The 23,360-nt window shown below is 47.9% G+C and overlaps 1 protein-coding gene across 1 annotated transcript in view; it reads left to right on the forward strand.

Moving 5' to 3' along the window:
- The window catches only part of ODAD2 (outer dynein arm docking complex subunit 2), a 212,250-nt gene extending 191,015 nt beyond the window's left edge, over nt 1-21,235 (forward strand). The window contains exon 19 of the mRNA XM_075550914.1: nt 21,122-21,235. Coding sequence (XP_075407029.1) covers nt 21,122-21,235 — 114 coding nt within the window. The remainder of the gene's footprint in view (nt 1-21,121) is intronic.
- The last annotated feature ends 2,125 nt before the right edge of the window (nt 21,236-23,360 follow it).

Consider the following 23,360-nt stretch of genomic DNA (forward strand, 5'->3'; position numbering starts at 1 on the left):
TATTTAGACAGACCTGCAGAGATGATAACATGCACAAAAACAAGACAAAGCAAAACCAAGCAACAGTATACAACAACAACAGTATAAAACAACAACAACAACAAACCTGTGACCAAAAAAACAAAACAGACCACAACAAGAAAGAAAAGTTTGTAGCTAGTTCAAGGACTGTTTGTTGGCCTTTAGGAGTGTTTTCCAGTCCAGTCTGTTGGGGCACCATGCTCTGGTCCCAAAGTCCACCTTCAGAATTCCCTGGGGACCTTGCTGCTCCGTTTTCTTGCTGTTCTGTTGCACCCCCTTAGTGTTTTGTGTCCGTGTGGCGGGATTAGATCGGGCACAATGCCTACAGTGTCTCCAGTGTTGTCTCCTGTAGGGCTAAAGGTCAGTGAGGGACATCATGTCTCATAGTGGGGCTGGCCATGCGATCCTCTCTGTGGACTGGCTGCTCTAATCAGGAACATCGTCTTCAAAGTCTGGTGGGCCAGGATGTGCTCTATTCTCTCCTACCCCTTCATCTCCTGTGTGCTCAGATCAGATATGCCCCTCTCCTGGTGCTGCAGATTCAATGTCGTCCTTTGAAATTAATTCTTCTGAGGGGAGGGGGCAGGTGTCCATGTAGTAGTTGGGACCTCTCCACTGGTTCCCTACTCCATGCTGGCATGTTGCGTTCACATCTTGGAGCACTGGGTTGAAGCTTGGTCCCTCTTTCCCTGTGGAGATATAAACAGTACCATCCCCTTGGGTGAGTTAGTGCCCTGTGCCCCTACTACCCATTTCTTTTTTATTATTATTATTTTTCCTTTCCCCACCTCCTTTTTAGTTGTCTACCATATGTGTCCCTGTATTTTGTCTGGTCCCTGCCACACTACCTGGTCCTCAGGAATGTTTGTATACAGTAGCTTTTTCCCCATGTCCCTTTTTCATTATTTTTAAAGCTTACCTCAGAGGACTCATGTTGTACTTGTCCTTTTGTGCTTGGCTTACTTCACTTAGCATGGTTTCCTTCAGCTCCTCCCATGCAGCGATGTGCTTCATATGTTCATCACTGCTTTTTAGTGATGTGTAGTACTCCATTGAATGTATGTACCACAGCTTTTTAATCCACTGGTCAGTTGATGGAAATTTGGGTTGTTTCGAACTCCTTGCAATTGTTTACAATGCTTAGTGGTTGTCCGACATTCCCTTTATCATTATGTAGTGCCCCTCCTTATCTCTTTTTATGGTTTGCACTTTGAGGTCAATTTTATCTGAGATTAGGTTTGCAACCCCTGCTTTTTTTTTTAATTGCTGTTTGCTTGGTATACCTTTCTCCAGCCTTTGATTCTCAGCCTATTTTTGTCTGTAGCCTTGAGATGTGTCTCCTGTAGGCAGCAGATTGATGGGTTGTGTTTTCTAAGCCAATCTGCTAGTCTCCGTCTTTTAAAGCCTGAGTTCAGGCCATTGATATTCAGGGTTATCTCCATCTACAGAATCTGTGATGTCATCTTATATCTTTTGTGTTGGGTATTTTCCGTGTGTGTGTGTGTGTGTATCATTCTCGACTTCTTTCCTTCCTTAAGCCAAAACTATCTTGGGGTCTGTTTCCTCTTTGTTGCCCTCTACGTGAGGTTGTTCTATGTGGTGGTCTCTTATTTATGCTTGATGAGTGTTGTTCTGCCCATACTGGGTCATCAAGGATCTTTTGTAGGGCTGTGTTTTTTCTAACGAATTCTTCCTGCATTCCAGCAGTGTTGAATTTCCCTCTAAACAACTCTCCTGGGCTGAATTCTGTGGAGTCCCTCTGGTATGTGTTACTCCGTCGCCATCTTCCCGGAAGTCTATAACCATTCTTACAAAGCCTTGGTGTATACATTTTTATCGATTTAAAGGTTTGGAGTGACGGAAGAAGACTATACCCTGCAGCAAGTCTAGCACCTTAGAACTGGTGTATTGGATATGTCACGTCCTAGGAAACCCCAGAACTATTTCTGAACCAGGGTTTCATTCTGATGGCCGCTCTCTGAGCTCCTTTTGCTTCTTCTTGGCCATCTCTTGTTAAAAAGGAGAGTCTCCTAAATGTCCAGTCTGAGTGATTTCATCCTCTCCAAGACTTTTTCCTTGTCAAGTCACTCCAGGTCTTTCTTCCCATATGAAACCCCTGACCTAATCGTCCAATGCAGGCTGTATAAATGATAATGGTTTGGATCACAGCAGTGAAGGTAATGAGAAGAGGTCCAATTGGGGCGTATTTTGAAGGCTCAGTCTTGCCAATGTGCTCATCGCTCGACTAAGGGCTATGAAAGAAAGAGAAGTGTCCGGGACCACCCCAAAATTTTGGCCTGAGCAACTGGAGAGATGAGTCACGTTGACTGAAATGGGGAAGTTGTGGGAAAGTAGGTTGTGGAGGGAGGATCAAGAACTCAGCTGTGGGTACATGTGAAATCTGAGCTGCCAGGAGAATGCCCAAGTGGAAATGTCCAGGAGGCAGCTGGATGGTCTGGATGGAATTCAGATCAGAGCTGGAAACACAGATTTTGGAGACATCCCAATTAAGTCTCCCAAATTCTTCCCCACTGACTACTGTGCATCTCAGCCTCCCCCCCCCCCCCCCCCCGCCCACAGAATACACTTCAACTATTCTCTCACAAACGTGCTCTAACCTTAAGGACACAGACAGCCACATAGGCTTCCCTTACCCAGAGTTGCTATCAAAAGCGCACTCTTCTCAGAGCCTAGAGAAAATAAATGGATTGTTTCAGGAAAGCAAACAGATTAAATGCTTGAAGATAATGTTGCTTCCTTCTGAACCCACTGACATTATATCCAAAGGACTTTTTAAAATATACAGTTATAGAGAAGATCATGGAAATGATTTTTTTTGGTAAACTGAGTATTAAATGGAATATGGACTACTTCCTAACAGACCTGAGGGATCCAACCTGTAAAGCCAAGAGTGGGAAAAGCGCAGAAGCCTGGCTCACACCGTGAATACCTCAGAAGACAGTGACCTAGCATTACCATGTATCTCTGCTGTGAGATGATGGATTTGATGTGACTCACTCACTGTCACCGAGTCCTTTCCAACACATAGGGATGGGTGGCTGTTACAGTAAGGAAGACCGAGCTCTAGCTGGAGTCCCTGTCTGTCAGCCTTCACACGGTGAAGGCACTGCCCTCCCCAGCTCAGCAGCTGAGTGCAGAGGACTCGACAAAGGGCCCAGAGAGAGTGGGTCTATGAAAGACTGAAACTCACTGAAGCTCTTGCCACACACAGTCCCAAGCCCAAGAACTCGGTTCCTTCTTCTGCTGGCAAATGTTTGCAAAGCTTTTCTGGAGAATTTGACCGGCTCAAGGCAAACGATGTCAAGATAGGAACCTGGCGAGGACTCCCCGCGAGCCTTCCCAGACACCGTGCTGGCCCACAGTGAGCTCCTGCCAGGGTTAGACAAAGGCGTTTTCTCTGGGCAGATGCAGCCTTGCTGGTAGAAGACTTCGAAAGCAGATCACCCCTTCTCCCATACTTTGGGCATATTGTCAGAAGGCATTACTGTTGAAGGGCATGGAAAGAGAGGATGATCCCTGATAAGATGGATGGACACAGTGGCAGCAACCATGGCTCAAACCTAACAACGATTGTGAGGATGGTGCAGGGGTCGGCTGTGTTTTGTTCAGTTGTGACCGCCTTGCTGGGGCACCTTAACAACAGCAAGAACAAAGGAGTAGGGGGTTGGGTTTTCCCTTTCCTGTAAATGGCATCCCATGGCCATCAAATCGATTCTGCCTCACGGTGACCCTGTAGGACAGAGCAGAACCCCCCCTGTGGGTTTCCGAGAGTGTAACTCTCGACGGAAGCAGAAAGCCTCATCTCTCGCTGGTGGTTTCTAACTGTGGGCTCTGTGGTTATTGGCCCAGGTGTAACATATTACACCACCTGGGCTCCTTAGTGATTGAATCTGTCTGCTTTCTTGGGTGGATAAATGGCACAGCCAAGCCTTATGTCTGTGAAGGTAAGTCTTGGGTTGCACACAGGGGCGGCACTTGGCTATTATTGGAAGATAGGATGTTTGACGAAATGGAGCATGCCCCTCAGAAGACAGGTCTGGCTCTGCTTCTGAAAGGTCACAGGATGGAGCCCCCTGTGGAGCGGTCCTGCTCTAGGGTCGCCGAGAGTTAGAATGGACTGGATGACCGCAGGTCAGGCCTGGACAGGTTACTGTTGGAATATTTAACATTCCGACACTTCGCCATTCTTCCAGCTTATTTCACTCCCATTGAAAAGGTGTTCCAATTCAATGCATTTGTCCCAATTTTTCATTCCTTTTTCAATTTCATATCTCTGGAGTCTGATGTCTCCCTAGACTAGTGGCTGACTCAGGAGAAAGCTTATTTAATCAGAACAGATCAGTTGATCAGAAAAAAACACAGTTATGCAAGTGCTGACGCCTTGACTTGTTTTTGTTTAAGAAAACACTGCCACTGCTTGTTAACATCGGTTCTAAATATAACTGGCATAAAATTGCTTATTTGGGTCACTCCAACTAGAACTCCTGTACAGAAATACTTTAATGAGAAATGTTATTATAACGTCTTTCCATTCTAAAGCAACCAGTCTCCAATTCAGTAAAACAGTGATGGTGGGGAGTAATGGGCACCTTTAATGAGCAAGTGTTCTGTGCTACATACTTGTGATGGTTAATTTTTGTATGTCCACCGGGCTGAGAGAGGGGGAGGGGTGTTCTTCCTCGTGGCTTGGATAACCCTGAATCTGGTTGTTGCCATGGCACAGTCACCAAAACTCATGGCCATGATGTTCATTCTGGCTCATCACAACTGGGTAGGACAGACTAGAACTGCCCCTTTGGGGTTTTCCAAGGCTGTAAGTCTTTAGGAATCGGGAACATTGTCATTCCTCTTAGAGAAGCTGGTGGGTTCAAACTGCTGGCCTTTCAGTTGGCAGCACAATGTGCAGCCAACCCATTACACCATCAGGGCTCCTTACACATGAGTAAAACTGTTCCCCTTCATAGGTAGAGCAGGTTACCTTCCATAACTACTGTAGCTATGGTCGTGTAATGTAGTGGCGTGTAGTGCCATGTAATCTCTTTCTATAATGCAAGCTAGTGTCATCAGTCAGTTGAAGGCATCATGCCAGAGTAAGGTGGACTCCAAACCTAATCACTTGCACATTATTGAAAACCACCACCCACAGAATAAATAGAAAGACACATGCCCACAGGGGAAGACAGATGACATAATGTCGATAAGCAAAAGAGGATCTCTGGGAGACACCAGAAACTGGTTGCTCACCATAGTAATTGACATGGCCAAGTGCCTGCTTTGGATGTGTAGCTTCCAGAACTGTGAGAAGATACACTTCTGTTCATAAAGGTCACCCACATAGGGCATCACAGCAGCCCGAGGCAGCACGGTCAGCAGTTGGCGTTCAGTATTTCACTGCATCACTACCGCGACGGGAAGGCGCTGCTCATGCCCTCCGTCACCCCTCAGGTGAACCAACAGTACTGCCAAGCAGGTGCTCGCTACTCACAGCACCCAAGCGTGGGAGATCCGAAGGGCAGCCTTGGCCAGAGGTGACCTTCAGATGACAGGAAGGATTCGAAAAGGAGGGATGGAAATGGGAACCACTGGGGGGAAGTGGCGGGGATGAGTGCTTGTTACATTGTAGGGGTTCCAATCAACATCACTAAATAACGTGTGTATGAATGGAAAACCAATGGGCTCTGGCACCTTTCACCCAAATCACAAGCCTGCTTTGGTGGGAAGAGAACCTGGGAATAGAGCACGCTGCTTGTCTTCAGGTCTCCACTAGTAGCAAAGAAAGCAAGGATTCCAAATCAGACTCTTAACCCAAACCATGTATTCATAGCCTCTTCACTGCATCACCTACAAGGACATGCTTTTTTTAAATGTATTTCCAGAGGGCTTTCTTTGGCGCCTATGAAATAGTAAAATGCATTTTTTAAACAGCTCTGTGGAGCACCAAAGGAGCTCTGGGGCTTCCTCGGGTTAGGCGCTGGGCTCCTCACTACAAGGTTGGAGCTTCGAGCCCACCCACCAAGCCACAGGAGAAAGAGGAGGCTGTCTACTCCCTCCCACAACCATGTACAGTCTCAGAAACCCTAAGCAGCAGCTCCAACTCTGCCCCCACCAAGTCCCTGTGAGTCTGTATCGACTTGTTGGCCGGAGTGGCCAGTGGTCCGGTGGTTCAGCCCTCAGCTGCTCACTGCAAGATCGGTGGTTGGAATCCACCCAACATCGCCAGGGGAAGAGATGTGATGGTGAGCTGAGGGCAGCAGCCTGGAAAGCAGGTCCCATGGAGTTGAAAATCAACTCAACGGCACTCAACAACAACAACTTAACGACAAACTGGAATAAAATCCATGTGTGTGTCTTTTCGTCAATCCTCCTCCTGACATCCCTTGAGCGATTTTTCCACAGCCTCCCAAAACTTCAAACCAAAGTCACTGCCCCTCGAGTGGATTCTGACTCATGGTGACCTGTACAGGACAGGGTGGAACTGCCCCTCTGGCTTCCCGAGACTGTCGCTCTGCACGCGGGTGGAAAGTCTCGCGTTTCCCCGCAGCTTTGCCGGTATTCTTTATACTCACTGGGCTCAAGGGGAAAGCAAGTGGAAGCCGGCCCAGAGGACTCCACGGCCCTCTGCCATCCATGTGCTGAGACTTGCGGTTCCCCTCTCCTCTCGAGCCAGAGTTCCTCAATTCTCCTAACCCAGACAATAACCAACTCGCGTTTTCAGAAGACGCGGGGCGCTCTCTGTTACATTGACTTCCCAGCGTGACAGGCCTCACATGCCAATCTCCTGTGTGCATGCCTATGAGAGCGCAGAAACGGGACAAACCGGTTTCCATGGAGTTGGACTCAGGGTGCCCACTCCACGTGTGTGAGGACAGAATGGCTCCAAAGGGCTTCAGTGGCTGACTGTTGGGGAAATGAATCTCCATTTCTTCCAAAGTGCCCTGGAGTGGTTTCGAACTGCCAGCCCAGCGTTTGCCTGTTTGCACCACCCCGCAGAGTCCTTTGGGTACGAGAGCTCAAGAAAGAAACGCAACGGCACAAAACCCAGAGGACAAAAGGTATTGCACTCTGAACTCATGCCTTCGCTGAAGTCAAGTGGACGCGCTTACAAGTGTTGTGGACCCAGATGAACCCGCCTGTAACCCTGGGATCGCATCATCAACACAGCACATGGTTGGTGGTGTCCTCAGGAGGAGGCCAGAGACCCCTGTCCCCAAGCCCGCTTGAATCAAGGCTCCCCGGCTTAACAGAAGGAACGGTTCGGGCCCCCTCAGCAAATCCTAAATATGTGTCGAGCCCACAGCTCGGGGGAGCTGTGTGTCACCTGACATGAATTACAGAAGCTCCGGCTTTGGATGTTAAAGGAACCTCCTCAGGCTGCAATAGCAGCAGGACCCCAGCCCATCTGCAAATCTGTGAAGAAATCCTGCGGGGCAGACGCAATCCCAGCCGTGGTTCGTCCTGACCCCAGGCTGTGCGGCAATGCTGCAGCCTCACCTCAACCAACGCAGGGTGGTGGTGGTGGCGGGGGGGGGGGGGGGGGGGGGGGGGGGGCAGGGTTCACAGTTCTGACCAGCTCAGGCACTGGGGCTCCTTCCAGCAAAGCCACTGCCCAGCTCAGTGTGCACCCAGCTCCTTCGGAGCTCACCCGGCTCCAATTAAGACCCATATTTCCAGTCTGCGCTCACCCAAACAACGGCGAGTCAAACCACAAGGAAATCTGTTATCACTCAAATGGGTCTACAGGGTTGGCTTGTTTTATTTTTCCTTCTGTCCCCCACCAACCCCCGCCCCCCAAGGGCTGAAATGTTATATAAAATCATGAACAGTTAAATATAAAAGTAAAAATTGGATGCAGATACCGGATTCCCAGGCTACCTTTGTCTCACCTACGGGTGATGTGAGCCACGGGTCACAGCTGCGGACTTGGGGATCAAAGCCTCCCCCGCCGGAGGAAGTATTCGTGTCAGCCGAATCCATAAACCGCGCGTTTCGCCGCTCGCCACGTCGGTCTTCTTTCACTCCGAAGTTGTAAAAAGCTATTTGTTTGAACGGTGTTTTAAAGCGTTCTATGCAATTAAGTTTTAGAGCGAGGGGGCTAGTTTTCCTTGGTGTGTATATGAAACTCCCTATAAATGTAAAGTCCTTGGGTGCGTTTGCGGGTGGGGGGGGTTATAAAGAGGAAAGTTTTCTATGGGAGCCAACACTTCAAAAAGGTAAACCCAGGGTGTTTTCCTCTTTATGATATTAAAATGGTTTTTATGGTTGGAAAAAGCCTGAAGATCAAAAACTAAATTAATTAAATTTTTAAAATCTATGGGTATAATGAGTAGATGCCAATTCCATATTTACTTGTCCCCAGTTTGTGTCTCACTTTCTGTGGAAAATGACTCCTTTGAAGTAATTATCACAAAACACTGAAACAAAAAACAAAGCAGCCACCTCCACCTCGCTCCGAGTGTTAGTCGCTGGAGAACACGTGTGACTCTCTCCTCGCTGTGAGCTGCCCGCCAGCCTGGGGTTTGCACCAGTCGCTGCTTGGTCTAGAAGCTGGCGAAGCCCTTAAGAAAAGTAAAGACATATCCCTTAGCCTGATTTCAAAGACAAGACCCTCTCCGAGGGGGCTTCCAGAGGCCTGTGGGAAACACCGTTATGTTTCCCTCTCATGCTGGCCCGCAGCCTCGCGTGCAGGACAGACTGCACTGGCGTGTCTGGCGGACAAGCAGCGCCAGCTCATCTGAGCGGCCAAACAGCATCCGACCCATGCACAGCAACAGAGCAACCAGCGACATGCGCTGACAATAAATAAATGAATTATAGTCACAGGCAGGAAGAGCAGTAAATTCACGTGCCGCCCTAACCCAGAGCTACGGGCTACTGCTGCCTCTCCAGCGCTAAGTAATCCGTTCTGGGAGCACAGGGAAAAATCCAGTCCCTCCAGCCCTCTACCCTACAGCGACAATGTTCCTGGCGAAGTACACTGGGCAGAGCAGCCACGGCTAACCAGCCCCAATAAACCACAGTGCCTGGCATCTAGTAAGCTTGGGAGCTAATAATCATGACTTCGAATTACACAAAAGTTAGGTAACCTGTGGGCCTGATGCCCATGAGAGACTGGGCAGCAGAGGAAGCAGCGTCCCAGCCCCACTGCGTGTACGGTTTTGAGAAATGCCTTTTCCCCTTTATCTTGTGTGAAGGTTCTTGTAGGTTTGCTTGGGTTTCATTGTGTCTGTCAACGCCACTCTCACCTACACTTTAACCAGTTGCTGGGGAGTCGACTGCCACTCGGGGACACCCCTGGAACAGAATTTTGCTCCATGGGGTAGTCAACAGCTGACTGTTTGGGAGCTGTTCCCTAGCAACCCCGCGGGACAGGGGAGAGCTCCGGGATGGGTTACTGAGACTAGCTTTTTACATCGACTCCATGGCAGTATGTTTGGGTTCATTTTCCTGTATTGTTGCCTTTTATTTTGGGTTGATTAACTGTCTTTTCTGGGGCCTCTGCCTGTACTTTACGGTAGCTTTCCAAACTTATTTAGCCGACCACCTGCTTTTCAGGAAAAAAAACCCCACACAAATAGACAACACTCACTATCTCTCTGGCAGTTAAAAATGTGTGTGTTACAGCTCATGATCCAGGAGAAAGTGTAGGTTCTCTGCTTTGGCAGTCCCCTTCCAGGGTGGGAGTCACCCACTTTGGGGAACACTGCTGTAGATCTTTAATATAGCCAAGTCCTGCTGGTCTCTGCCATTCAAACTTTTAGGTTGGAGGGAGGGTGGGGTAGAAAGGAGGAACCAATTGCAAGGATCTACATATAACTGCCTCCCTGGGGGACGGGCAACAGAAAAGTGGGTGAAGGGGGACGTCGGACAGTGTAAGATATGACAAAATAATAATTTATAAATTATCAAGGGTTTGTGAGGGAGGGGAGAGTGGGGAGGGGGGGGGAATGAGCTGATACCAAGGGCTCAAACAGAAAGCAACTGTTTTGAGAATGATGAGGGCCACAACTGTACAAATGTGCTTGACACAATGGATGTATGAATGAATTGTGGTAAGAGTTGTATGAGCCCCCAATAAAATGATTTTAAAAAACAAAACTGCACTGACCACCATGGTTAATTCAAGAAAGTTGGGCAAAATAAATCCCTCAGTGAGTGAATACTCCTGTATTCAAGACTAGAAGCTAGTCAAGAACTCTCTGCCACTGACTGGGATTCAGCCAGAGCTTGACCTCGTCCAGGGTTTGAGGGACTGTGTGTCTGTACAGGAAGCAGACGGCCTCATCTCTCTCCCACTGAGCTGTTAGTGGGTTTGAACAGCCAACGTTGCAGTTAACAGCCCATGCAAAGCCCCCAATACCCCCAGAGTTCCTTAGGTAATAGAAGGATAATTTCATCCATTCCAGCATGTGCATCGATTCGCCATCTTGATTTAAACAAAGAGGCGGCAAAGATGCAGTAGTTGCTCTCTTAAACAACGCTTCTCTGAATGATCCCTGAAATAGCCAGTCTGCCAACGCCCTTTGGGAAACCAACAAGTCTCGGTTTCCACCCTGCACATGGTCCCTCAGTGTGTCGTGTGGGATTATGTAACAGGCTCCAGAGGCTTTGGCATGAATACACATGACTCTTGGGGAGGCGGGATAGGACCGGAGAGCAGCAACCAGTTCTGGGGAGACACGGGCAGGGTTCAGGCCCAGTTTGAGCAGGGTGTTCCTCCCCAACAGAGTGTACCCGGGCTGGTGCCCCAGGGAGTCCTGGGTCATCATTGCAAATGGAGGTGACCCAGAGGCAAGGTGGAGGCCCAGAGGAAGTGCTGACAGTAGCTAGACCGACTTCCGGGCCAACATTGCTTCTTCCTCATTCCTCCCCGACGAACCGAGGCTGGCCTCCAGCTAATAAAATCCAGAGCCAGACTTCAGAACTGGCAAAATCATCACGGTGATTATAAATACCATTTATCGAGTGCTTATTCTGAGCTGGGCACTGCGCGGTGCCATTTAAATGCATAACCTGCCTGAAGCCAAGCTGCCTCGCGGTCCAGTCTTGACAGGAGAGAATGTCGTCAAAGAAGTAAAGCTCAGGCAGGCTGGCAGCCATCGAGAGACAAATGAATCTTAGTTGCACGCTCACTTGAAACCAGCTCGAGCTGCTCTGCTAACGGACTTTAAAATCCTCTCATCTGCCCCATCTGCATCCCTCTCTCACCCTCCAGCTGCTCCCAAAATAACGCTGCCACCTCCAGGTCCCCAGGCCCTTTCTCTCAGAAACAGAGCAGGAGTGCCTTCCCCGCTCCCCCCACCCCCACCCCACTCCCTGCTCTCCTTCCACATCTGTTGTTTTCTTCTCTCCCACAAGGAATCCTCTCCCCTTCCCAGGGTAAATTCCCCCAGCCGGTGCCTCCTCCGGCTTTCCCTCCTGAGTCTTCAGATTTGGGTCTGCGGGATTCGAAGGGGAAGAGGGGAGATGGCCCTGTAGGGTATAGAGGAGAGGAAGGGGCTGTAGTGAACAGGGATTTGCCCAGTTTGTTTGCTTGTTTTCTCCCTGTATGCATATCGTCCCAGTCATCTTGCAGTAACCCTGAGAGGCACATAATTCCATTAAACAATTGAGGTTTCCGGGTTAAGCAATTCCACGACTTGCCTGACGAAAGCCAGAATTGGGATCCAGGCCGGAGTGGTATTAATAGCCCATCTCTTGACTCCTCTTTCCCCCAAAGAGTCAAAAGGGCTAAGGCAGGTACCAAGGCCCTACCCGGCGGGTGGGGGTGAGCAGGAGGGCTCTAGTCCACCTCTTCCCAGATTGAAAACCCGGCAGCACAACCACGAAAGAGACGAGGGATCAGAGAGGCGCAAGGCAGGCTGACCCACCCGAGGAGGGGAGAAGAGGATGCTCCTGAAGTCGTCAGAGCTCGCAATCTGTTTTCTTCCAACCCCCTGAACCGTAAATGCAGGGCAATTTGAGTGAGATGATTTCTCCATCCCATTGTGAATAGGATTCAAGTCGATAAAATAGGACCATCAGATCAGCTCGCTTGTAACCCAGGGCCCAGAAAGTCCCGCAGGTGGCATGCCTTGTCTACAAGAACAATGTGAACGAACGTTAACAGTCAAGATTCCCTATTAAAGTGGATTTGGCCTGTTTGCAGAGTTTTCATGCGATGCTTTATGTATCCGTGAAGTCTACAAGGGAGATCAGAGGGCTGAAAATCATTCCTGTAAAGGAAGATTGTTACTAACTTCTAGATATCCCGCAGGGATGACTTACTTTACCAACAAATGGGTTGGCATGTGTTATTTTGATTGAAGAACTCCTGTAAAGGTGGGAGATCAGGCCTGGGGAGAAATAGGCCCATGTGGAACATTGTGGTTAGATGCTGTGAAAGAGGACCCTCCGCAATCTATGGGAAAACTGCTGCCCGGTCCGCCACCGCCGGGCCTGCCACCACCCGGCCTGCCACCGCCCGGCCTGCCACCGCCCCTGTGCTCAGGGGCAGAGCAGGCTACTGTGATCCACTGTTTTTTTTTACACTGCCTGGTTTTTTGGAGGTAGGTCAGCAGGCCTTTCTGCATCAGTCTTCATGTATAAACTCTGTTGAATTCAGCATGGGAGCAGTACACGCCAGGCTCCATCTACAGATAGATGGTGCCTGCACATGAAGTGCTTTAGCCGGGAATCAAACTCGGGTCTTATTCATGGAAGGCACTCAGCCATCTGGAAATAAAGAAGTATGAACAGCAGCCTTTTCCAGGACCAATGGTGGGACTGCTCTTAGTTCATGATTTAGTACATGATCCAAAGGCGTGAGGAGCCAAATCTACAGGTAGCACTCAATATTTGAGGTGAATGTAAGGTTAAAATGGTGGAGGTGGGGAACAAGTAAATCACTAAAAATTAGAAGAGAATGGAAAGAAAAATAGGCGGGTGAACTTCTTGGGGGGCAGAAGTAGTCTTAGTTCTGTGTGATGGCATTTGCTTTCAAATCTTTCCATTGTAAGGCCAGAGATTAAAAAGTACATTGATAAAAATACTCAACTGTAGATGACAGTTTAAAGGGTTCAAACTAGGAAAGGGATTTCAGTGTAAGTGCTATACAAAGACATCTCTGTCGTGTCTTGCACCGTACAATTTGAACGTGCTGCCCTGTGTTTCCTGCTCATTATCATTTTCTCCTAGAGAGAGAGAGAGACCAAATATATTAGTACATGTAGCATCTGTACAGTCTGGCCTCGGGTAACTTGAGTGTGTGTGTGTGTGTGTAACGGTGGAGATGGAGACAGGAGAGTCAACATTTGAATTCTCCATATCTCTTCCATTGCACAGATCTCCTTGCCATCCTATTTGCATCCTATTTGCATAACAATCCCATGCTGCCCTTACAGAGTTTTTATATATATATTTATCGAAACCTTCCACACCTGCTCTTCTGAATCTCTCGTCCTACTGCTATCTTGGATGATTATAATATCTACATGAATCACTTACCCAGCACCATAAGCTCATGCAATCTGCATAGCAACACTAAAATAACATTTATTTTCATTCTACTTTGCCAACACATTCTCCTGACTACGCACTGGCCCTTGTCAGTACTCAGATCAACTGTATGAAACAGACTATAAATATTCCATTCTCTGACCACGGTGGCCTATTTTTCAACTTTGTCCTATACTTCAATTCCAATAAAAGTGCTTTCTTACTTCATCATCACCTCTCCTGATTCTTTGATCACTTCATTTCCCCCCAGGGTCCCAGTCGCCTCTTGTTTTTACTTCCCTTCTAGCCTCGCCTGGATGCTACTGTTTGTGAAATGAACTGCAATCTCATGATCCAGCTCCTCTGTCCCTGATCTGGTTTGTTAAATGGTGCTGGAGTTCACCAGGCCTGGCCTCCCCCATGCTTCCTTATTTCCTCTCGCTTGAATCTCGGAAATCTACCATCCCTCCTTCCCCTTTGTTTCTCTAGCATCTTGCTGCTTACTAGTAAACCTCACACTGGAGGTAGTTTTTCTGGCTGTAGCATGAATAATCAATCGGCAGAGTCAAGAGGAGAGGATGCGAGTCCGTCAGGGGTAAGGCTGTTACAAACTGCGTGAGGTTGGTAACATTGGGGACGGAGGGAAGCAGATGGCTTTGAAAGATGTGCGGGCCGAAGAAGGGGATCACAATCATATGATACTTAGTTGGAAGAGGTCTAGAGGAGGTGTGGACAAGAGTGAGCGTGTGTTGGAGCAGCTTCTGCCCAGAGCCGTGAGTGATGATGGCTCTTGTGGACACGGTGGAGCACTGGGAGGAATCAGACTTCCAGAGGGAGATGTCTAGGAAATGGGACATCAGGAGTAGCAGAGCGCTCTAATGTGGCAATAGTATTTTGGAAGCATGGTTCCATATGGCTTCTATTTGAAGCCAGGTAGTGAAAGAAATCTCGAGGGAGATACGGCAGAATGAAAATAGAGGAGGCATTTGGGGAGAAATTCTAATGCTTATGGTTTGGAAAAGAAAAAAGAACTACCCGTAAAAATTGAGAAGATGAGAAAAAAAAAGAGGAAAATTCAGAGAGCATGGCATGAGACATCAACAGCTGAGACTTTGGGAAGGAGAATGCAGTCATCGTATCAAATGGTACTGAAGGTCATCGTGTTAGACAGGGTTCTCTAGAGAGACAAAACCAGATTGTTGATAATTATAGATATATAGATATTTATAAAGATAGATATATATGTAGCACAAGAAATGAACTGTTAAATTATAGATAGATAATACAAGAAATGGACAGTTAAATTATAAAGCAGTACAAATGGCTAAGTGCAACTCCCGTGAGAGAGTTGTGAGACACTGGCAGTCCTTCAAGTCTTGAGGGCTGCCAGTTAGTCCTCTGTTGATTCCGTGCTGACACCTGCCCTCTACCATTACAGGGACCAATCAGCCCCATTGTGGGCAAATGTCAGAGTTCGCTTAGGGAAGTTCCCACTGTTAATCCGGGTGCATATAAAATAGCAATTACAGAAGTCTTAAGAGATGCTGGGGCCCATTTCACCATCTTGTTCCTTATGGTTGTGGTAAAGGGTATGTCCTCAGGAACCCCCTTTTTGGGTCTATGGGAATATCCTGATAGATCCATTCCAACATACCAATTTCTCTAAGCTTTTGGATGCCTTCTCTACAGTGTACCAAGGTAGGTCCGGTAATTCAAGTTGGTCCAATCTAGGCCATCTTTAAACTGGCTCAGTCATATAGGTGGAAGACTCAGAAGTGTCCTTCATTCTTTTTTTCTTTCTTTTTTAATAACTTTATTGGGGACTCATACAACTCTTATCACAATCCATCCATTCACCCATGTGTCAAGCGCATTTCTACATTTGTTGCCATCATCATTCTCAAAACATTTGCTTTCTGTTTGAACCCTTGGTATCAGCTCCTTATTTTCCCCTCCCTCCCCACTCCCCCTCCCTCATGAACCCTTGATAATTTGCAAATTATTATTTTTCATATCTTACAATGTCCGACATCTCCCTTCACCCACTTTTCTGTTGCCCGTCTCCCAGGGAGGGGTTTATATGTAGATCCCTGTAATTTGTTTCCCCTTTCCATCCCATCCTCCTTCCACCCTCCTGGTATCACCACTCTCAGCACTGGTCCTGAAGGAATCATCTGTCCTGAATTCCCTGTGTTTTCAGTTCCTATCTGTACCAGTGTACATTCTCTGGTCTAGCCAGATTTGTAAGGTAGAACTGGGATCATGATAGAGTGGGGGGAGAGGAAGCATTTAGGAACTAGAGGAAAGTTGTATGTTTCATCATTGCTACACTGCACCCAGACTGGCTCCTCTCCTCCCCGTGAGCCTTCCATAAGGGGATGTCCTGTTGCTTAAAGATGGGTCTTGGGTCCCCCACTCTGCACTCCTCCTCATTCACAATGATTTGATTTGTTGTTCTTTGATACATGATACCTGAACCCTTCGACACCTGGTGATCACGCAGCTGGTGTGCTTCTTCCATGTGGGCTTTGTTGCTTCTGAGCTAGATGGCCGCTTGCTTATCGTCCAGTCTTTAAGAACCTAGATACTATATCTTTTGATAGCCGGGCCCCATCAGTTTTTTCACCACATTTGCTAATGCACCCACTTTGTCTTCAGTGATTGTGTCGGGAAGGTGAATATCATGGAATGCCAGTTTAATAGAACAAAGTGTTCTTGCATTGAGGGATTACTTAAGTGGAGGTCCAATGTCCATCTGCTACCTTAATACTAAACCTATAAATTTGTGCACATAGATCTATTTCCCCATCCTCATATATAAATATATTTACATATGTACATGCCTTTATTTAGGCCTCTATAAATGTCCTATGCCTCCTAGTTCTTTCCTCTAACTTTCCTCTTGTCCCACTAACATGCTCAGCCTTCATTTGGGTTTCAGTAATTCCTCTCGGTTACATTACCCTTGATCACACCCTACCAGGTCGCCTACATCCTTCTCACTACCAATTTGGATCACTTGTTGTTCCCTTGTCCCTGGGTTTGTAAACACCTCTTCCTTTCCTCCCACCTCCCCCTCTCCCATGTCCCCTTGGAACTGTCGGTCCGGTTGTTTTCTCCTCCAGATTATTCATCCAGCCTATCTTATTTAGACAGACCTGCGCAGATAATAACACACACAAAAATAAGACAGACCAAAACAAAGCAACGAAAGAAAACAAAACAACAACACCAAAAAGCCAATGACAAAAGCACCAACAACAACAAAGAAAAGCCGGTAATTGGTGCAAGGACTGTTTGTTGGCTTTAGGAGTGTTTTCCAGTTGAGTCTGATGGGGTGCCAAGCCCTGGCCCCAAAGTATATTTTTGGTATTCCCTGGGGACTTCATTGCTCTGCTCCCCTTGCTGTTCTGTTGCACACCCTTAGTGTTTTGCCTTGGTGTGGTGGATCAGATCGGGCGGAATTCCCACACTGTGTCTCCAGTGTTGTCCACTATCGTGCTATGGGTCAGTGAGGGATAGTGTTTTCTCTGTGGTTTGGCTGCTCTGAGTGGAAACATCATCCTCAAGGCTTGGTGGCCAGGATGTATTCCACTCTCTTCCTCCCCCTTCATTTGTTTCTGTGCTCTGATCAGACATGTCCCTCTCCCTGAGATTCAGCATCAGTGCTATCCTCTGACATAAATTCTTCTGGGGGGAGGGACAGGTGTTCACGTAGTTGGGATTGGGGCCGGCCCCTCAGACCTCTCCACTGGTTCCCTGCTCCATGCCGGTATGTTGCATCCACATCTTGGAACACTGGGTTGAAGTCTGGCCCCTCTTTGCCTGTGGTGATGTAAACAATACCCGCCCCTTGAGTGGGTTAGTGCCCAGTGCCCCCGCTCCCCATGTCTTTTTTTGTTGTTTCCTTCCCCCCTCCTTTTTAGTTGGCTTCCATATGTATCCCTAGATTTGGTCTGGCCCCTGCCACACTACCTGGTCCTCACCCCAGGAATGTTTGTATGCAGTAGCTTTTTCCCTTTGTCCCATTTTTTTAAGCTTACCTCAGCGGAGTGTCCTTCATTCTTAACCAAAAAGTCAAACTCCCTGCCATTGAGTCAATGCTGACTCATAGTCACTGACTGTGGGTTCTGAGATTGTTTACCAGAGCTACTGGTGGTTTCGAACCGCTGACCATGCAGATCACAGCCCAACTCGCAACCACGACCCCAGGGCTCCCGACCCTTATTCTTAGCCGGGGTAATGGACACAGTCAGGGGCCATGGAGTCAGTTCTGACTTCTGGCAACCCCGTGTGCAGCACACCGAAATGCCACCCGGTCTTGCGCTCTCTTCACAACTGTTCTTGGTTGCTGGGTTGCAGCCTCTGTGTCAGTCAATCCTCTTGGCATTCTTTCTCGTCTTTGATGACCTATTTTACCCACGTGTTCCCTCCTAAGAACTAGTCACTCCTGATAACATGACTATTAAGTATGTGAGACAAAGTCTTGCCATTCTCATTCCCAAGGAAAATTCTGGCTATAATGCTTTCAAGATGGATTTGTTTGCTCTTCTGACTGTCCGTGATGCTTTCAACATTTTTTCCCCCAAACTACAATTCATATGCGTCGATTCTTGTCCAGTCTTCCTTATTCAATATCCAACTTTCACATGCTTATGAAGTAATTGGAAATATCATAATGAACCGTTGTCATCACAGTGAAACATCCTTGCTCTTCAACACATTCATCAAACTTGAATTCCTGGTAGTTTCCTGCTGATTTACTGCTGCAACCATTTGGAAATTATCTTTAGCAAAAACATACTTGCACGTACTCTTAATGGTATTGTTCAGTGATTTCCACATTCTGTTGGGTCACCTTCCTTTGGAATGAGGAGAAATATGAATCTATTCCAGTTGATTGGCCAGGTGGATTTCTTCTAAGTTTCTTGACTTAGAAGAGTGATTACTTCCTGTGCTTTGGCAGCTTGTTGAAATGCTTTGATTGATAACCCATCAATTCCTGGAGCCGTGTTTTTGACTAATGCCTTCAGTGCAGCTTGGGCATGTTCAGTGCCACTGGTTCTTGAAGTGGCTGAATGGCAACCAGTGCTTAGGGGGACAGTAACTGTGTGTACATATTCTTTCCATCTTTTGATGTTGCCCTTGGAATCCTTCAATATTGCATCTTGAGGCAGTGTCACTAATAACAATCACCTGTGAATGGCACATAGGCAGACATGCAAGCTGAACATCTGTGAGTAGGCAAATGGGACTAGACTCATGATCATACATAGATTTGGCACATGTTATCTCTAGATACATATGCGTATGCACTACAAATATTTCCATGCATAGAGCTGAACAAGGGGGAAATTGATGAAAACATCTTAGCCATAACCAAATATCTTGTGAGAACGAGTCACTGGGCTTGCGGGCTTAGGGCCACAGTCTGGGGAGACACCAAAGCCAATCGGCATGACATAATCCACGAAGACGACGTTCTACGTCCGAAGGTGGGGAGCAATGACTGTGGCCTCAAAAGCTCGGCAGCAGTCGTCAAGAATACAACTCTTGGTCCTTCCCTGTGCAGAGCAAAGAAGAGTGGGGACAATCAAAGACTCATGGCAGCTCGAGGAAGTCCAAGGTAATGAAAGAACCTGATGGATAGCATGGGCCCCCAGGCTCCGTGACCCTGCCAGGAAGAAAGAGATCTGCTGCCCTCAGAACCGCCTGCTTTGCTTGGGATCACAGAAGGCCCTGAATCAAGCGGGAGACAAATATAGAACAAAAAGTCCAAATCTAAGAAAGACCAGTCTTCGTAATCGCACAGAGCCTGGTAGAACCCCTGAGACGACGTTGTGCGGTGAAGTCTGACTCAGAACCCCCTGCGGCTTCCAGGGCTGTGCTCTTGACAGAAGCACGGTGCCACCACCTTCTCCCCCAGCACAGCTGGTGGGTTCAAACCGCTGACCTTCAGTCAGAAACCACCACACCACCAGTGTTCCTCCCGATTTAATCATTTCTGCCTTATTTCGTCCTTCCTAGTTGTTTAGCATCATCATATCAGTCATTCTCATCTCTTTGCAGTCCATCTTCTGTAAGTTACTATACATCCTCTTTCTGAAATACAGATACAATCATGGTGTGCTCTTAGTGAGGATCTTTAATGTCTTTCCACGATGTTCAGACTAAAAGCCTGATATTTCACAGTATGTCCTTGATGAATGGACACTTTCTACCTTAGTTTTCAAATCTTCAGATATGTGGGTTCAGATATGATTTTTAGCATCTTTTATCAGAACTATTCATTAGAATCAAATTTGACAAAAGGGCTCGTGAATTTCTCTAGCATTGATTTGACATCTAAGTACCAGGCACTATGTACATTATGGGTTTCTTCCAGGGTTTACCATCTAAAGAAGGAGGGAAAGTACTCACCAAGATACCTGTTGGGAAGGGGAGAATGTAAGTACAGCAACAGACCCTTGAGTGGACAGACTTCTGTGATGAGGCAGTACGTGAGCCCTGTTGAGGGAGAAGTGGCCTTTTGTGAAAGCAGGGGGTGTGAGGGCATTTTCAGTATTGGGGTGCGATCCACAGAGGCAAGAAAGGTGGAGAACCGTGGCCCTGGAGTGTACAAAGGAGCGGGGAAAAGATGAGGCAGCGTGTGAAGATATACCGAGGCTGTCATGCAAAATCCCTTCCATGGCAGGTTGCTGGAATGGGCTCCAGCTAGTCTAATCTGGGAACCAATGAAAGTCTTTCCTAAAGGACCGATGTGGTTAGGTTGTGAGTCAGCAGACGGCAGCATGTAGAGAGAGTAAACGGAAGAGGATTTGTTAACAGTCTGTTGTTGAGTCATGTTGATTCTAACACCCCCAACCCTATGAGAATCTGGGAGAGTCAAACTGCCCCCTGGGGTTTCCAAGGCTGTAAATCTTTGCAGAATGAGGCTGACACATCTTCCCATCTCAAAGTGGCCAATGGCTTCAAATCACTGAACTTTCCTGTTAGTAGTCAAGGACTTTAACCTGTGGGCTACCAGGGGTCTTAAGCTAATACTCAAGGCACAGTATGGTGGGAAAGCCAGAAAGGATTCTGGGAACCTTCCAGAGGCAGAACCCACAGCAGTTAGATGAGCAGAACACTCGAACAAAACCCAAACTCGCCGCCATCGACTCAAAGTGACTCCACGAGACACTGCCCGTGGGTTTCCGAGCCGGGAACTCTTTACAAGAAGTCGAAAGGCTCATCTTTCTCCCATCAGGTGGCTGGTGGTTTCGAACTGCTGACCCTTGTGCTTAGCCACCCAACTCGTAACCACGACTCCAACCAGGACGCCCTGTGACCAAAGAGAGGAGAGCGAAATGACAAGATAAGAAACTCACGAACTAAAGCATCCCTGTCTGCAGTGGCTGGGAGTCCAAATCGATTCCCTGGCCGTGGAGTGTGGAGGGCTCGGGGGTTGCTACTAATATTCGCCTAAATGGAATCTCATACCGTTTTGCGATGCTAAAGGAAAAAAAAGTATTTAGTTGTGTAAAATCATTTCTCCAGCTTAACATTGCCTTTAGGCTCACTGTTTGATTCCTGCCCCCCTCTTCCTCCCCTCCGTTTGTTACAGCTTCTCCTGGACATGGTTGGGTCTCCTGACCAGGACCTCCAGGAAGCTGCAGCCGGTTGCATTTCCAACATCCGCAGGCTGGCGCTGGCTACCGAGAAGGCAAGATACATTTGAACACGATGCCTTTGGACTCAGAGCAGACGGGACAAGCAACAGAACAAATTTTACACGACACAGAACACATCCCTCCCCTGACCCACGAGCCTGTGCTGGGAAAACCCTTCCAATACTGACCAGTGTCTAAGTGCAGGCCCACGAGTGACAAATGCAATAGCTCCAGAGACTGCATTTCAGAGTCTTATTTCATTGGGGGTGGGGGTCGGGGTGGGGGGTGTAAGGGGAGGGTGGGGGTGGTAAGGCTATGCCATGAAATAGACACTAATACATTTGAAGTAATTTCCCAGGAATTTGAAAACACCCGCCTGCAGCACATCCTTGTTTCCGGGGTGCGCACTTCTTTGTTCCTCGATTGGTGATGACTTTTAATAAAGGACGTGGCCTTCCCGGTGAGCCGGATTACAGTCGTTCAGGAATGTCTCCTGAATCCCCCTCTGTTAAACCAATCTAACCCCCTCCCCCCTACCCCGTCTTGAAGGCTGTGTCTGTTTGATCGCTTGCAACCCACAGGAGAGCTCTGCAAAGATGTGTTGATTTCACAAACTGCTATTAAATGGCATTAGAATGGAGCAGCTGGAGTGAGCGGGATCATTCCCAGGTCAGCCCACGTCGCGCCTGAGATGACCAAACATCTGTCGTGCTATCAGATCAGGCAAATCACAAAAACATAAGCAGTGAGTGAATATTTTTTACTTTTAGCTGTGCGGAGCATAAACAATCACGTTTAATGTCCCTTGCAGCGAGTCACCAACTCTCTCGCTCTCTTTTTTTAATTGGAAGAACGAATTGCTGCGGAGGTAAGGATAGTATTACTTCACATAAAATTGCTTTGAATTTCTGAACTTGTGCTCAGTACACCAAGTGCTTTTTAAGAAGTGGCTGCGGAGCATGCATGGTGTTTTATCCGGTTATGGAAACATTAAGAGCCCACTTAAACGAATCACATGTGTAACCTCGATGAGCTGCCGACATGTTTGGGAACTAACTGTCCCAAGCAGGGAACGGACGCTCGCCAGATGATAGCGTGTGATGCATCAGCTACATACATGCGCCGGCCGTCTCGGCTCATGCCCGCTGGGGCCGGCCAGCCGCTTTTTTATCGGGAGGATATTAAGCCCTGCGTGTGCCTTCCATGTTTTTGAGACAACAAAACACGTGACTGCATTAAGTGCAAATAAAACTGCCTGACGCAAAGCATCTGTGCCGATGCAAATTATGCCAGGGGTTCATTCTGAGAGTGTCCGACGTTCGCAAAACAGCGGCTTGTCTTCACAGCTCCTCAAGGGGGCTGCCCGGGAGGGTCACGCCAGCAAGGAGCTGGTCTTAAGGCAAACAGCATGGAGGGTCAACGGCTGCTTCAGTTCTGTAACTGTCCACAGGGGGTTTTCTAATGTCGCAGCCGCCACTGACCTTTGGTCCACTAGCCTTCCGCACACCTTTGGAAACAGTGGGTTACAGCATCTGTAGAAAATGAAGGAACATCTCTCTGCTTATGTTGATCAAGGAAGCTTCCACCACTGTTGCCTTTTCTTGGATCCAGTGCCCCTTGAAGTGAGGGAAGGCAACAGAGAGACAGACAGACAGACGGCCAAGAATTAGACCTTTGAAATGCGCTCGGTAGCAGGAAGTTTGCGCTTCATCTACATCATTAGTATGGGCTGTAGTCCACAGTGAGATCTAAGTGGGGGGGCAGGTGGTGAAGGGTGCATAAAGCGAGCTCTTGGAATCCAATCAAAAGCCTGACACGAGGATTGTTCTGAGTATTCCTCACTCAGAATGTTTTAACATGCCGACACCCTCGAAGTGTATGTAGTCCCTTAGAGTCGTTGGATGGGAAGTAGAGTTTCAAGGTCAGTGTGGGCCTCTGTAGTGAACTGACACCCCTCATGTCCCTGGAAACATGTCAAAGGGCCTGAGCTGCCGCCGAGAACGTCCCGACAGAAGGTCCCTCCGTTTCCATCTTTGCTACCACACCTCAGTGGAACGCTCGTGGGGCCTCTTAGTTGCTTGTTTTACTGTAATTCCAGCAAACTGGACATCACACAGACCGCGTAATGACGTTAGCTTCATCTGCCTCATTCTGCTGCCCTAGGTGTGTTTGTCAGGGTGGACCAGAGACAAA

This window comes from Tenrec ecaudatus, chromosome 5, assembly GCF_050624435.1.
Source record: "Tenrec ecaudatus isolate mTenEca1 chromosome 5, mTenEca1.hap1, whole genome shotgun sequence".
Taxonomy (NCBI): domain Eukaryota; kingdom Metazoa; phylum Chordata; class Mammalia; order Afrosoricida; family Tenrecidae; genus Tenrec; species Tenrec ecaudatus.